A 17,420-nucleotide genomic window follows, 5' to 3' on the forward strand; every position below is an offset into this window, starting at 1 on the left:
AATTTTTTGAGACCTAAGTGCGTGGGCCCTGGTTGAATTGACGTGGAATGACCCAATTGGTGAGTTTTGGGGGAAGAAATGGTGGGTGTGTGAAAAATAAACAACAGAAATTAGTACAGAAGGAAATACACCATGTCAAATAAACAAAAGACAGGTTTTATCGGTCAGTGCACGTTTGGTAAATGAACAATGTCTCAGCCTTTTCACATTAGCTCAGCAAATCATCCATCCAGCTATTGGCACTTCCACCTTCCTTGGTTTCTGGTGTGTTCATAGTGATGGGATCCAGAAATCCATCCACTAGATCAGCTGATGTTTGGGAAATGCCAGGAGTAATTGAGAGTATGTCAACAACATTGTCTTGCTTGATAGAAGAGACTGTTGGTTCCTTGTCTAGTCCCAGAAAGGTGTCAAATGGATCAGTTACAGCTTGTGTATCACCCATAGCCACATCCATGGTGTTAGACCCTGTTTGGCCAGTTCCAAATATATCATCACTGGAGGGGTTGAGAAAGGTGTTTGATCCATCTGCTGTTAGAGCTTGTGTATCACCCATAGCCACATCCATGGTGTTAGACCCTGTTTGGCCAGTTCCAAATATATCATCACTGGACGGGTTGAGAAAGATGTTTGATCCATCTGCTGTTAGAGTATGTGTATCACCCATAGCCACATCCATGGTGTTAGACCCTGTTTGGCCAGTTCCAAATATATCATCACTTAGAGGGTTGAGAAAGGTGTTTGATCCATCTTCTGTTAGCTCAGTTGCAGTTGTGGATTGCGGTGGTATGCTATCAGAGCTGAATAGGTCAAAGGCATCCTGTTGAGGGGTGGGCTCTTCAAACAGATTCTGAGCTTGTGTATCACCCTTAGCCACATCCACAGTGTTAGACCCTGTTTGGCCAATTCCAAATATATCATCACTTAGAGGGTTGAGAAAGGTGTTTGATCCATCTTCTGTTAGCTCAGTTGCAGTTGTGGATTGCGGTGGTATGCTATCAGAGCTGAATAGGTCAAAGGCATCCTGTTGAGGGGTGGGCTCTTCAAACAGATTCTGAGTTTGATTGGAACTGGAATCTATCATGAAATCAAACATCTCCTGGTGCTGAGAGGTGTTTTGGTTTGAAGGGGCATGTGTGTCATTTGTGTCAAGCTGTTCCTCTGGATTAAAAGGGCTGGTCAGACCGAACGGGTCACCAGCAGAGTGAACATCAGAGGATTCTGTGGAAAGAGCCCCTAAAATATCGCTAGCCTCTGCCTCTACAAGAGGTGCCCCAAATGGATCTTCCCTGATGTCAACTTCTCCATGTTTAACAATTGTTCCATTTCCCTGATCCTTTTGCCCCAGTGGTTGTTCCCCAAACACATCAAAGGCCACTGCTGAGGACTCCTCTGTGTTTGTGTCAGCTGTTGAGGGTGCTAAAGTTGGGATATCTGCCAAGCTGCTCTCCTCCGTGACCAAAGGCATGTCTGAGGTGGAGGAAAAAACATCTACTGCAGCCAGACTGTCTGCTTGGAGGAAACCATTTAAAGACTGTTCATTTTCATCATTTGGATTCTTCTGGACCATCACATTCTCCTCAACTTTGTTATTTGCTATGGCTGCAATGTCCATTTTGAGTTCCTTCTCTTTCTTTGTGTCTGAGGAAGTCTGAAACAGCTTGCTCAGGAGATTTTTGGGTTTGCCCTCAGACTTCTTGTTGTCCACAGCTTCACTCTTGGGCGTTTTCTCTTTTGTGTTGGGGGCAAAAAGCTTGGAGATGGGGCTTTTCCCCTTGGACCATGATCCTCTTAGAGTGCTCGTCTTCTCCTGTTTCGTTTTCACATTGGATTTCTCAGTAGGCACTGATTGGTTGTTAGGCACCTGTGATTCTTTTGTTTCCTCCTGTTTGTTTCCCTTCTCAGGTTGCAGTTCACTCTTCTGCATTTCGGTATCTAGTGAATCTGACTCTCTTTTCTCAGCATGATGTATCTTAATTCCAGCCTCTTCGTGACTGGTTGACATCTCCATGGCTGCATCGTGACTATTCAAATAATCTTTCTCACTGACATTGCGAACCATTGCGTCTGGATCCATTTCCCCCCTAGCTTGAAGTGCCTCAGACTGCTCATTCACAACAGTATTAGGGGGGTTGCAAGAATAATCTCTCTCATTGACGCTGCTAACCGTTGTGACTGCATCCATCTCCCTCCCCGCTTGAAGTGCCTCAGACTGCCCATTCACATCAGCAGTGGGGGGGTTCCAGGCCTCTTTACTGTCTGACTGTGACATGTGCTGAATGCCACTATCAATCATGTTAATATCACTGGGTAAGGTGTCATAACAGTTGGGAGTCTCTTCAGACTGCTTTTCCTCTGTTGTTACAGTGTGCTCATCTGCATTCACAGCCCCGGTAGAGCTGTTGAGTGTATCTCTGGCAGAGAACACATCTTTGTTTTCACTTTCCATAGCTGAGACGAGGTTTTCATTATTTATTTCTACTGTTGTTTCAATGGCTGATGCAAATCTGACAGATTTCTTCAGTTTATCTGGGCTTGGTGGGTTTTGACTGGATACGTGGTTTGTCTTTGGTGTTACTGGTGCAGAATAATTAGGCAGGGTCCTGTGGGGAGGCTGACGTGGGGAGGATGTTGGAGATTTGTTGCGAGAGATCAATTCAGAGTGCTTTGGTGGGGTTTTAGTTTCCTGTGAATGAGTTGCATCTACATGCTCAGACTGCTTCTGTCTTGTCGTTTTAAAGCTTTCTGCAGCAGGAACAACGGGTGACAATGGGTCTTTCTTAGTGACCTCAGTGTGATGTGACTTTGTTGCATGTTTTACAGATTGCTCCATGTTGTGAGAAAAGAAAGTGCTGCCATTACGTTTGTCAGTAGTTTGATGTCGCATCATAGGTGAATTTTCTTTCAGCGCTGGGCTGCCTCTGTAAACTTTTTTCTCTGGAGGCCAACTTACTTTCAACTTGTTCCTGGTATCAGGACTGCCTGTAATAAGGGTGTCCCTGTTCTTTTGCAGTGAACCAGTAACACCAGTAGGAGGTGCCATAGAGCCATCCATGGGAATAACCTTGTTTTTTGTCTGTGACTTCTGATTGGTCTTGGTCTCTGGCGTGGCTGTCGCTGTTTCTGTCTTCAGGAGCCACCGGTCTTTGTGTTGTTTGTGGCCAAAGCCTTCATCATAGTTTCCTTTACGCTTAAACAGCTGTTGATAGTGGGATGTGCAATAGAACTCCCCATAAAGAGCTGAATAATTGTGAACACTGCAATGAAAGAGAAATAGGTGTTCTGCTATATGTTGTCTTTTGTGAAGTGGGTTTAATTGATTTTTATATAAAAATGAATAATCATAATGCTTTTATGTATGTTTCAAAATGTATGTATACGTAACATAATAATTTGCTTGAGCATACTGATTGTATTTGATGAGTTAATTTGCAAAACAATGTTACCATTTTTTAAACAATGAATTCCAAGTAATATCAATCAAATTGCAGTTAGGTTTAATAGAAAATATTTGATTGAATATTTATATATATATGGTATATATATATTCATTCATTCATTCATTCATTCATTAGCTATTGGACCCTAATTTGAATGATGGTGAAAGTGCAAGTCTAATAAACATCTAGGGGCTATTTGTGGATGATGAGTGTTTTCATTTGGGACCAAAATGACATCAATCAGTGCCGTTTCGAATATGCATACTGAATAGCATAACCTTTGGGGGTTACTTTGCTGCATCTAAATAAAACACTTTTTAAGCCAGTAACTAAAACAATCCTTAAATGTTGCCACCACCTAATGTGGATAAAGTCCATACAATTCCATTGCCTAATGGAGCACAAACTAATGTCATAATAATAATAATAATAATAATAATAAGAAGAAGAAGAAGAAGAAGAATTACATTAAAGTTGTAGGCCTATAGCGCTATTCAAGACACTCAGACACACTTCAGTTTGTCTGCAGAGATCCTCTCCATAGTAGCATTGATGTTTAATGATTTTTTTAGCCTAATGGTTTGTAGAAAAGCTGCCCTAAAGACTATGCTATATGCTATTCAGTTGTAAATGCATATTCCGATCTTATTTAAAACTGCATGGATCGATGTTGTTTTGGTACCAAACAAAAACATACACTCATTATCATTCAAACATAGACCCTAAGTTGTAAATAGAGCTCATTTAACATCTGGGCTAATTTTGACACCACAGGCAAGACCGCAAACATTGATGAGTCAGCTCAACGCTCCCACATAGCTATAATTCATGCACAAGAACCTTGCTTGTTGATAGACTTTGCACTTTGCCAGCCACTTAAATGAGGGCCCATTGTACCATGTGATATTTATTTAAAATATTGTTTTCATCAAAACAACCCACTCATGTTAGATATTACCTGGAATGTACAATAAATCGAATAATCTATAATACATAATCTTTCATTAGTTTGATTTGATTTTTTCTGACTACATATCCATCATGATCTCTCACCTCAGCTTCTTCTTGCAGTGTTTACAGCAGAAACACAATTTATGAAGTACAAGTTTTCCTGCCCCTAATTTTTCCATTGGATACACTGGTTTCAGACAGGCAGAACACATTTCCTTGACAGCAGGCTGGAACTATGAGAACAACAACAGCAATGTCATAAAGACATTGTGGACACATTATGTAAATACAATTCATATAACAATAGGCATTTCACTGGATTTACAACATTAAGACTATTTTAGCCTTTATTTGATTTATAATATTGCGCATATCAAAAAAATAATAGGTTAAAGGTGAATTGGTGGGATAGTTTCCTGGACCTGAAAATGTCACCCTGAGATGTCTTGTTTTATGGTACGAATGTTTTGAGTGGATTTTTAATTGACAACAAACATGAAAACATTTTATTTTATTATTTTAACAGTTATTTTATTTAACAATGATATGAATATATCATACACACAGTCATATTAAACAAACAATACAGACAATTTATTAACAATACTGTATAAAATAATCTACATTAAACTTTGAGAAAAATCTTTTTTAAAAACATACAAAGTAATTCTAAGGATAGACAATAATAAGAATGATAAGTACTATGTTTAGTTAAGTTCTCCAAAAAAGACACATTTATGAATAAATTGGCCTCATATAAGAGGTAACAATATAAACAAAGGAACTCTTATATGCATTAAGGGAGATGCCTGTTAATGTTTTCCTGTTTTGGTATGGCCAAATGTAACAAACACTTTGCTATTGTCTTTAACATGAGACTGTTTCGTTTCTGCAAATGTGCGATCAGACCTGTGCATTAGAGGGGATGCAATCACTTGAACTGATTTGTTTGGATTGGTCAGAACCTCGCGAGAAGAAGAGGCTTTGGTCTCTTTTGTGACAAAGGTTGATGTAGTCGAAGAGACGAATGAATTGCCAAAGCAGTCTCTCTCTTCATATGTTTCGCTGACTGTCTTCGTTCCAATGATTCCGGCTACTGGCTCTGGCTCTGGTAGTGTTTGCACTTCTAGTATGCTGACTTTTCGTTTGGGGGTTTTTGGACTATAAAAGTGGTTTGCTACGTTTGTTTCACAGGATTGATTCAGATCACCATTGGGACTGTGATAACCATTGGAACTTGGAGCCCTGCTCTCTGCATTGTTAGTAGACTGTGGGGGTGGAGGGGGAGGTGACTTGGGTGCCCCTGCAGGTTTTCTTGCAGCTGAGTGAATGGAGATGAATGATGGAGAGGAGGGGGGGTTTGGGAATGGTTTTGGATGAAGAACCTCTGGCTTTTTCAATGGCACTTCCCTTTGAACGTCCTCAACTTTCGTTTTTCCTTTGGCGACCTCTTGTTCTGATTTCCTTTGATCTGTTTTTGCTTTGCTAGTGACAATACTAATTTTCCTGATGTTGTTCGTGTTCTGGGAGCATTGCTCTGTGTTCAGGGATTCATTAAAAAGTCCTGATAATCCCATGATATCTGCCTCAGATTTCAAGTTTGACACCGAGTACAAAGCCTTTTTTATTGCCTCTTCTATTTCCAAAAGTTTTACTAAGGTCTGCTCTTTTAAACATATTATATCTATACTTGCTTTTTCCAGATCTTCAAATGCTGCCTCAACTGAGGACACACTGTCTGTTTCATCCCTCAGTGATTCTGTCTCTGCATCAACATTCTTTACACATGTAGAATTACTATGCCTTTGAACTTTACTTTGTCTTACTACCCAAGAGGGCACATTCTCATAAAGAGTCCTCAAATATTTAACATCTACTTCACTTGTGTCTCCCTCCATTTCCTGAACTTGGCAAAGGATTGTCTTTAGTTCCTCCCGTTTTCTGAGATTTTCAAAAATCTCCATTGTTGCTTTCACATTGCCCCTCATGATTTCATCCCTGTGCACAGATAACCTTTGGCGCCGTTCATCTTCAGTTTCTCTCCTCCCTCGTTTTTCCCTTAAGATGACAGTGGTGTTAGAATGATCGTCCCTTTGAGGCTCGGGGGAGACAGGCGGTGGGCTGACACTCCCTGTCAGGGTGTTGCCCTGTGTATTTAAAGCACATCCATGGGAAATGCCAGCAGGTTCTGTCTCTCTGACAGCTTTGGCTTTCTTTGTCAATTTTGCAGTTTCATCCACCTCAGCTCCCTTTTTCCTTCCCCCAAAGTTTTGTAGGGCGACTTTGAAGCCCATATTCAGTTCGTTTTTGGCCTCACTGTCTGTAGAGTAAGTCTGCATACACAAGCGGATCTCCTCTGCAGCATCTATCTTTTGTACAACATTTTTCTCCATCTCAGCGGCACTTTGAGCTGTAGTGTGTTTACTGGCTGTGGTATTATCTGAGAGAGCTTCAATTGTTTTTTCCTGTTCCCATCTTTCAGTGCATTGCTTTGTCTTTTTGGCAATTCGGTGTTCTGTTGTATTGGTCAACTGTTGCATCTCTGTCTCTTTTACGGCATGCAAGTGGTGTGAATCTTCTTTCTTGATGAAAGCAGTCCTTTGTGGTAAAGGTGGAGGAGTTGATTTTCCCATTTTCATTTTGGGAGGGATGGCCGGAATGTAAGGGGCGTCACTGTTGTTGTTATTGGATTCAGTAGGAGATATGGTATGCCACTGTGGCTTTGGTGGCAGGGCTGGTTTTAACTCTTTAAGTTGATCACAAGTCTTTGGAGGAAGGGGTGGCGGAATCAGACCTTCATTTATCAAAGGAGAGGGGATGGAAGCTCTAGAACTTTCCGCTGGGCTGGAACTAACGACAGGTGCTGAATTCTTTGGTGCCGGGGACTGATGCTCCTTGTAGGTTACTGAAACCGAAGGGGACAATTCAGTGTCAGATGGAGTCACAGACATTACATTCTGCTTGTACACAGTCCCTGAGTCTTTTTTCTTTCTGCCCTCTGAGTAAAATTGCCCTGCTTTCCTATAAATCATTGCTGCTTTATAATCCCCTTGGGACACATTAACACTAGACTTCTGAAGTGACTGTAGTGCTGCTTGCATATCACCTTTCACAATCTCTTCTTTGTCTGTGGATCTCTGTTCATTAGCAGCACTATACAATGCCTGGATGGCAGCCTTCACATCCCCTTTAACAACCTCCTCAGCTGTCTCTTGCTCTTGATTCATGGCTTCACTCTCTGACATTATGTAAGGAATGTAAGAGACACTGGCACCTTTTGAATTAGTTTCCACTGCGCTAGCATTTACATCTGACATCCTTCCCACTTCACTCTGACGAAAAGCTTCACATTTTTCATTGGTTCCCTGATACATTTCTGAGGCACTGACCTTGCGAAATGTTGTCGTAATCCGTGGGTTACTCGTGGTTGAGGCTGAAGTCTTCATTGCTGAGAGGCCCTCCTGCGAGGATGCTGCATTGAGGTCAAATATTTTCCCTGGAACAACAGCTTCACGCTCTACTCTCATGCTCCTACTTTTTGCTTCTTCCAGGGACTGTTTTGCTGCCTTGATGTCCCCTGAAAGTATTATCTCCTTGTAATTCTGTCTTTCGTCAACTTCTGACTCTTGTGAAGACACATCCAGATCATAGATGGTTCCAGGAGTAATGACCTCCCGCTCCACATGCATGCTCTGTTGTTTGGCCCGCTCCAAAGACTCCAACGTGGCTTTGATGTCACCTGAGACAATCTCTTCTTTCTGCACCAGAGATGGCTGCTTTCCGGCTTCGCCAAGCTGCTGTTTGGCAATTGTGACATCTCCAGGGATGATCTCATCCTTTGGCACGCAGTGGTCAACGTTTACACCAGTTGAACTACTCAAGAACACTTTTTTAGTGGTTTTGACATCCCCTGATACAATATCCAACACAGTTCTCTCCACATTGTCCTTTTGTTCTTTGAGGTGTCTCTTGGCCTCCTTTACATCCCCCTGGACAATTTCAATCTGTTCTTTTGGCACTGAATCAAGGTCATCCTCCAAGGGTTCTGCTTGTAGGTTCTTGAGGTACTGCAGATTTCCCTTTTCAATGCAACTTCTGTATAGGTCTACATTTCCTTTTTCATTTTCCTCCAGTTTACATGATGCGGTCACTTTTGAGCTTTGGGCAGTAGCCAATAGGTTTCCTATTGTGGATTTGACATCTCCCCTTTGGATGTTGACACTTTCCATTTTTAGACTGTTGTGGCAACGGAATGAGTAAACCGTGATCTCTGGTTGCCCATCCTCAGATTCTTGCATCACCAGTCCAGATTGAGTTGTCTTGCTTTGAACAAGGACACCCTCAATGATTTGAGCGACCCTTTCCATTTTCTGTTTTTGTTCTTCATGAAGAGCTGATTGTTGATGAAGTGGGATCTCCAACACTGAAGCCTGAACATTTCCTTGTTCTTCTTCTTGTAAGATAACAACTCTAGGCTTCAGGTTTGGTCTATACAGGAGCTGTAACATGATGTTTCTGATATTTCCCTCCACAGTTTCTTCCTTTTGAACTTTGGGGCCCTCATCGGGAACAAGTAGATATTTTGCCATGTTGACATTTTTAGTATCATGGGTTTGGATGATGATCCCACTTGAGTGAATAATGCTGAGTTGGTTGAGGCGATAAAGGTTTTCAGACACACTCTCCACTGTGATCTTATCCAGTGGGGTGGTTTCAAACATCCAGGTGGTGCTTTTCACATCTGCTTTTGGGATGTGCTCCTGCTCTTGCTCTACACCGTTAACATTTGAGTGTTCAGTGTCCTTAATTTCATCTAGCGGTTTAGATTCAAATAACCAGGTGCACCGTTTTACATCCCCTTTCTGGACTTCTTCTCTGTGAACTGTTTGCATTTCACTCTGCTCTTGTGGTTCACCTTTCAGTGAATCAATCGGCTGAGACTCAAAGAGCCAGGTCGAGGTGCGGACATCCCCCTGCTGGACATCTGTGACACTGACCATCCTCACATACTTCCGCTGAGCTGCCTGGTCAGATTCAAAGAGCTTTTTACTCAGTTGCACATTGTTGCTGCCAGTGATGTCCTCTACTATTTTGACTGATGGCCCTTCTTGGGATGTGAGCGAGTCCAGAGGCTGGGTTTCAAACCTCCACCGAGCGGATTTCACATCACCTTTAAGGACATCCTCTTGTGTCACAGCTCGAATTACATAAATTTCTTTGTCTGCTTGAATGGAATCGAGGGGCTTGGTCTCAAACATCCACCGAGCTCCTCGCACATCTCCACTCAACACCTCCTCTTTCTTGACTGTGGTGACTTCATGAAACTGCCCTTCCTTGTCTTTGATTGCATAAAGAGGCTGAGATTCAAACAACATAGTGCTTGACTTCACATCCACACCACTCACAGGCTTTTCCACACTCATTGACTGATGTCCAAGCAGATGGTCTGTGTCCTCAATCTTGTCCAGAGAGAAGGTTTCAAATATGAACTTCTTGCTTCCAACATCACCACTTTCCACATCAGTGACAGTCCTCATGGTTGTTGTATCATCCTCTTTCTCATTTATGGCACTAATGGGTTGATTCTCAAAAACCCAAGTAAACTTGTGAACAGATCCTGCCTGGATGCCTGTATCCTGTTCCTCTGTATTTGCCTTCAACATTTCACATCCAATTTCATCAAGAGACTGGGATTCAAAAATTTCTTTCACTCGTGAGACATCCCCTGACTGGATGTTTATTTCACTGACATATCTCATGTCTGTCTCTGAGTCTGTTCTTCTTGTGATTCTGTCCAAGGTTTCTGTCTCAAAGAGGTGTTTTACTGTTTTCACTTTGACATCACTGGTTAGCTCATTTTGCAAAGTTTTGCATAATTTCAGACTTTGGGCTTCACCATCTTTAATGTTATCCAGAGGCTGTGTCTCAAAAAGCCATGTTTGCGATTTGACATCTGCCTTGGGTATTGTTTCTGTCTCTTGTTTTTTCTCTACTTTTTCATACAGAATGTCCATGGGCTTTGTCTCGAATAGCCACTTGCATGTCTTGACATCGCCCTTTTTAACCTCATCCTGTTCTAATGATAAGTCCTGTTCCTTTTTGTTAAATTTTAAATGGATGCCATCCAGAGGTTGAGTTTCAAACAGCCATTTTGCCATTTTGACATCACTGCCTGAATCTTCTTGTCTTGTTATGCCTTTGATAATCTCTACTTTCCCTGTTCCTTCCTCAAACGTGTCGAGTGGTTTTGTCTCAAACATCCATTTGTAATTCTGAACATTCGCTTTGATAATCTCCTCTCTGCTGACAGTTGTTACTTCGTGGAAATTTCCAGAGCTGTCTTTGATTGCATATAGGGGTGTTGATTCAAACAATGCTTTATTACCTTTCACGTTCCCAGCTGTGATATCAAGGCTTTCGGATTGTTTGTCTTCAGATTGTGATATGTGATCGATAGGGATGGTTTCAAAGAGATGCTTGAAAGATTTCACATCGCCCTTTTCTATGTCTTCAACTTTGTTATCTTTGTCAAGTTTAACTTTGCTGATGTTCATCTTCTCAAATGTTCGTCTTTTGTCTTTCACTTCTCCCCTTTCATCTGGAGAAACTGTGACTCTTTTGAGACGCCCCACCTCATAGCTGTCCTTCACTGTCTCTGTAGGCTGAGTTTCAAAAAGCCAAAGAGTAGATTTAACATCTCCTCCAACAATCCCTTCTTTCTCTTCATCTCCCTCTGATGTCGTCTCACCCTTGATTGCTGCTAAAGGCTGTGTTTCAAAAAGCTTTTGCTTCATTCCAACATCAGCTACTCCCTCTAGATCTGATATGCCCTGAAACTTCTGTTCCTCCACAGCCCCCTCACAGATGGCACCTAATGGCTGTGTTTCAAACATCCACCTCTTCTTGTCAACTCCACCTTTTTGAGCCTCCTCAAGGGATATACCCCGAATGATCTGAATACCAGAGGTGTCCTTGTTAATGACATCCAGGGGTTGAGTCTCAAAGAGCCAGCGTGCTGTGTTGAAGTTGCTACTCTGTATCTCCTCCCTGCAGATGGATTTAATCTTGTGGATGTTGCCACTGCTATCCCTCAGAGCACATTGGGGATCTGTCTGAAAAAGCCTCACTGTCTTCTTAACGTCTCCTTTATGTTCTTCGAATTCTGACTTAAGCCGAAGGAAACTGTGATCTTCAACAGAGCAGCAGTGGCCCAAAGCGTCTAGGGGCTTGGATTCAAACAGGAGTCTTGCACCCGAAACATCACCTTTCACAACGGCCTCCTTCAATACTGCCTCAACAAGTTCCCCTTCTTCAGTGCTGGATTTGCCAAGGCAATCCAAGGGCTTTGTCTCAAACAACCAGGTGGCTGTGCGAACATCTCCCTTGACCAGGCCTTGACTGTCAGCTGATGAGGATGCCTGAGAACTGTCCAAAACACCATGCTCAAACATGGAAGAAGTGCCTCTGACATCCCCTCCCTGGAGGTTCTCCTCATCAAGTAGCTTCTTAGTGCTATGAGGATCCCCAATGTTGTCAAGAGTCCAGTTCTCAAAAATCCACCGCATGGATTGGACCTCCCCCTGGTAGTTTGAATCAGCAGCTTGAGCATTTATGTGTATTGCCTTCACTATCTCATCATCAATCACATCATCTAAGTTCATCTTCACGTCTGGATGAATATGTTTGAAGAGTCTCTTTAGTTCACTTTTCTGCCGCTGCTGGTAGAATGTTGAGAATGTCTCTTTGGGTGGAGGAACAGGGAGGACGTTTGCGTCTCTAGTGGCTGTCGATTCATCCATGTGAGTTTTAGGTGGTGGTGGGGGAGGGGGAGGGAGGTCATCCTCTCCATTAGCATCAGTTACTCTTATCTGTTTGGTTAGGTCAGACATCTTGGATGGGAAAGAAAAAGGGAAGGGATGTTGTTAATTTCAACTACACACAAACAAAATTGTAAAATTAGTAACATATTGTTTGGGTTAGTCATGAATGTTAATATTTGTGGCAGTACATTACCTGTTTTCTGAAGGGTTTGCCTTCTATCACTGGAAGTATGTCACAGCACCACACGCAGATGTTAGATGAACTCCACACGGATTAATATGAAATATGAACTCCTCACCCTCCTCAAATGCAATGTTCAGGGTGTGGGAAATTATAAGTACCCTAGATCCTGATGTGTGTATCATCTAGCTAGTGTTTATAAAGAGGATTCCCTGAAAACCGAATGTCATCTAAATCTTGACACAATCTATATACATTAATATTTATGTAATATTAGAGCAATGTTTTGATAGTTGGTAGAGTGTTTGTGGTTCAGCGAGGAATTATGAGATGAGGCGATGTTTTGGTATTTGGTATTATATTTGAAAACCAATGACATTTCACTTTTTCACATCTTAAAGCATTAGCAAACATTTTGTTTAGTGCAAAGTTAGAATAAAACACATGAGGATTAGTTCCACAGCAGTCCAAGAGAATTAATCATAAAAGTAAATGTAGCAGTACCTTGCTTTGTTTAGTTTTCTTTTCCGAGGTCGCAATGTGCTCCTGGATGACACGACCCTGTAGAATTCCAGCATATAATGTTAAAAGTTTGTAGATTTCACTACTACCAAATAACACATATTTAGCATGGTGGTATTTTTAGTCTAAAATAATTACAGTGTGTTGATGTTCCAAAAATGCATTTCCTGTCATTTATGACTTCTTCTGATCAGTTGCCCTTAACCCCATGTCACTGTGTCAGCCTCCCCCACCCACCCCAGTGATCTGCATCAGCCAGTCAGAGCTCTTGACCTAAGTAATAAATGCCTGGGAGGCATGGGAAGCACGGCTGGTATTCTAAGCACTCACTTGCTGTGTGGTAGTTCCTGGTGATTCTGCAGCTGCTGCTTTTGACAGGTAGAGAGCAGATCTGTCTTTTACGGACTGCAGGGTGGGTCTCAGAGATGAAGTAGTCTGGCCCCGTGTTATGCCAGAGGATGCAGTTCTTTTGTCTAATGGCGCTCTTCTCAAACTATCTGTAGCAAAATAAAAGGCCAACATTATAATAAAAAAGTAATACTCGTCAAAGATGGTTGTGATTTGCTGACCACTAAATGTACACTTAAAATAAAAGATCATATTTAGGGTATAAAGGCTCACAAGGCCACAGACGTGAGATGATATTTCTATTCTTTTAACAACAGGTAAGCTATAATGGCTATTTTAAGATGAACATCAGTTGATATTAAAATAAAATGTAACACAGTAGACCTAAGATAAAGACACCAAAACACAATAAAATTAACCAGCAGTGTGATCATGATTGCATGCCCAACTGACATATAAAGCGGTTGGTGTTGCAGTGACCCACATACAGGAGATAAGAATGAACTGGACAGAATTGCTACAGCCTCTTGGTGTCTCAGTGAGTAAATATAGCCGAGTGCCACTAGCGTGTCGCTTATCTCTCTAAGCTATTGTTATACCTTGGAGCCTGTGGAAACTATGCTAGTAGTTCAGAAATGCCACCCACTGTGAAAGCTATTTTCACAAAGCAGACAAAACAACAGTCAAGAAAACCTTTTTCATGGGTAACCCCAATAGCATAGTGTGATGGGACATGTGGCCGAGGTTTGATTTCAGGGTGTGACTGCTTTGTTCATTGCACATGAATGAGGTCTCAACTTGAACTTTGTCTCAACTTCTCACACTAACAATACAGATCATAGTGGCATAACATTAAATGTTTTGTTGTTCTTCTTTGCCATGACTAAAACAAAAATAGGTTTCAAATAATGTTCAGCAACCTTTTGTTCTCTTTGGAGTGAAGTGACCATGGATGGGGAGGAATGCCAACAACAACTGCTAACTCAGCTGGAGAGTGACCCCCTTTGACATCTGTCAGTATTGTTATCAAATAACATTGTGTCGGAAAACCTTAGAGGCCTCCAAAATGTGGTCAACATGGAAGTGGAGAGTTCTGAATTCTTGTGATAGTGAACATCTGAATCCATATCATGCTTTATACCAATTGATTGTTTCCTTTTGAGTTTACATCTGAAAATGCATTACTTTGTTATTTATTTGAACCTCATTAAATGAGAACATGTATGGAAAATCATGGGACTTAGTCACATAGTGACTTAGATTGATTATTACAGCTCATATAGTCCTAGACAACTATTTTCAAGGTGTTTGAGGTATGCAACCCCACAGTTTGGGAGATCAGCAGCCCTGGCCTGCAGCAAAGATCTGTCAGCAGTAACTGATGGTCAGCTCAGCTCCGGGCATACCCCCATTTTTACACCGTAAGCTCCCACAGACAAAAGAACGGCCACACACTGGCGCCTCTCACGAGTCCGGGCTTAAAGCGTTTGCATAGCTGAATGGACAGAGAGAATACCAGGGCACAGCAGCATTTAGGCCGGACGGCAGCCACAGCCATCAGAGGTGTGGTGAAGTGTGGTAACCACCACAACATTCACAAGTGCACAATAAAAAATGGAATTCATCTTCTTACTGAACAGTTATCCTCTGCAGCCTCCCTGCTTTGTAGTCTTTGCATGATGATTATCTATTCTAAACTCAGTCTTTGGGGTCCTCACCTCACCTTCACCCCAACACGTGACAACACATACTTCACATACATAAATATACATATATGATATTAGATGCCGCTTGTGCCTATCAAGTATTTAAGTACACTGTACTTCAAAATTGAATGTAAAGGGTGCCTTGATAACTTTTGATGAGTTTAGGTTATTACTGTATGGTTTCATTAAAAACTGTGGAACACCCCCTTAATAAAAGCAAATTCAAACACAACATGTTGTAAGTATATTCTTGACCCATCATGGGGGGGATCTTATTTGCATCACTTATTCCTAAAACATGGCTATCTCCCACCATTCTTTCCACTGAGTAATTGAGGCCAGGCCCAGCGCTATAAGGAGCTATGCTTTGAGAGTGCTTTAGTGCTGATGACAGCTGTCCAAATGATTGTGATATGCAGTTGGCATTTGCTCAAAGTGTCTTCAGCTGCCCTCCCCAACCTGTTCTGACACTCAAAATGAGGGGGAAATGTGTCAAAACTATGTCTATTCATAAACCCATCGCCATAAATGCTCACAGTTTGCATGGGTTGTGTCTCTGGCGTTTAGACTGGCAGTGCCCTTAAAGCTTTGTAGTGCTAGGACAAGAGCTAAGATAAAGCCTGTTCAGAATGTCCTCCTTTACAATTTGATGATTGTTGTGGCAGTGAAAAGCTTTTAGTAAATTCAGCCTCTCTGTGGCACGACCTCTGAGTTGAGCAAAACAACCAAACTCACATCACATAATTTGATGGCAGCAGCATTTGAACCCAGATAGATCTTACCATAACACTGACTGGTTCAATAGTAAATTATACAGAGGTTTGCCTTATTATAATACACTCACACACACTAATGTCAATTTATGCATCTAGGATAATATGTTTACTTAAATCAAGCGACAACAGGATACCTATATGACTAAAACTACTAAATGTTCTGTCATCATACGCTGTGAAACAATACCTCATTATTGCAGTACAAAGGCCATAATACTCACTGATTGCTGATCACCTTGTTCAGGCCTGTCAGGTTTTTGTGTTGTTGTGTCTGAAGCTGCTTGAATGAGATTGTATAGCTCCAGTGCTGTCTGCTAGAGTTCCTCTCCCTCTCTCTCTCTCTGTGACTGCCGTAGGAGGATCCCCCCTCTGGATCAAATGCTGTGTGTAGCGTTTGACTGGCGAGCTCCGCTCTCTCTGCCACTCTGCTTGTCTCTGGCTCTGCGGCTCTGGTGACAGCTGATTTTTATCAGGGCCCTGCTACGCTAGCGATGAAGCAGTGTGCTATTTTTGGGGGGGGGGGGGGGGGTTTACGGCTTGTATTCCACAAGACTGAGTCAATCAGTGGTACTGGAAGTAGTTTGGGATCCCCTTCGCATCTCAGTTTCACCAGACCAGCGTCACACCTCCCCCTCCCCCCAATCCATTCTGATGTCATCAGGTGTTTCAGTGTTATTAAGTATGAATATAGGGGTTATGAATAGATTGCTCCCTGATCATGGCCTCTTTTCGGCTTGGCATCACCACCCAAACGGCCAAGATGTCTATTTATAATTATGAACAATCATGTTGTGCTGTGTGGATGAATGATTAAGGATAGACATAGTGTACTGAGCTAGTTAACAAGCCTCCAAATAAATAATCAGGTGTCAGCACTGTCCTGAATTTCTCTGGTGAGAGTCATGTAAGCTGTAGGCTGCTATTAAAACGGTAATGGTTTATATAATTAATATCATGGCCAACTCAAATAAATTCACTTAAATTGCTAATATACCGGTAAGTAAACTACATTTGACCTCTATATTTAATGTCGATATGTAGAATCATGACAGATATTTTTCATTGTGCATGTGGCCATGAACACACTCATACTTCAGTGTAACGATGCACATGTCCGATGTTCTATCATTAACTAAGTACGAATCATGTACAACTGTACTGTAACATGTATGGCTATGTAGACCAGAGAGGTTTTAACACCATAATATGACAGACTCAACTCCAACCTCATATAACCTGTCAGTGACAATATTAGGCCACAAAGAATATGAGTGATCATTAAGAAAGGGCCACCATTCCTTTATGGTGGAAAAAAGGCTAGTCATTATTGGCTACTAAACTCATTTATTCATTTTACTAGCAAGATCTTATGGGGTTTATTAAAAGTATTAGTTTGATATAAACTAATACAAAGGAGAGACGTACAATTAAAATAAATAACTAAATACGTAAAAACCTTCCTGACTTCTGATGTCAAAACTTTGAAAATACATTTAGGTTGTAAACAATCTGGGTTGTTTTTTCAATCCCCCTGATGGTGACCTGAACCAGTGAGCACTGTGGTGGCATGTGCATCCACAAAGCCCTTTCGGATCTTCTGCCAAGCCTCTCCCTGTCAAAACCTTTGTGGCAAACACTTGGCTCAGACTGCATCTGATTCCATCCTGACTGACGCA

The 17,420-nt window shown here is 41.7% G+C and overlaps 1 protein-coding gene across 2 annotated transcripts; it reads right to left on the reverse strand.

Moving 5' to 3' along the window:
• Positions 1-4,921: 4,921 nt before the first annotated feature.
• Positions 4,922-16,155, reverse strand: xirp1 (xin actin binding repeat containing 1). Of its 2 annotated transcripts, XM_076293461.1 has the most exons (5): positions 15,966-16,155; positions 13,245-13,411; positions 12,897-12,953; positions 7,781-12,280; positions 7,158-7,296 (listed from the first exon to the last, which is right to left on the reverse strand). In XM_076293461.1, exons 4-5 carry the CDS (start codon positions 12,278-12,280, stop codon positions 7,294-7,296), a joined length of 4,503 nt encoding a protein of 1,500 aa, XP_076149576.1. In that variant the 5' UTR covers positions 12,897-12,953; positions 13,245-13,411; positions 15,966-16,155; the 3' UTR covers positions 7,158-7,293. The 2 variants fall into 2 exon arrangements, with proteins under 2 accessions (XP_076149575.1, XP_076149576.1); XM_076293460.1 differs by having other exon boundaries at positions 4,922-12,280.
• Positions 16,156-17,420: the final 1,265 nt, after the last annotated feature.

The sequence above is a fragment of the Alosa pseudoharengus genome, unplaced genomic scaffold (genome assembly GCF_046254945.1).
Source record: "Alosa pseudoharengus isolate Yale_2024_CS ecotype anadromous, Long Island Sound unplaced genomic scaffold, YU_APseudo_1.1 YU_APseudo_1.1_scf_2, whole genome shotgun sequence".
Lineage (NCBI taxonomy): Eukaryota > Metazoa > Chordata > Actinopteri > Clupeiformes > Clupeidae > Alosa > Alosa pseudoharengus.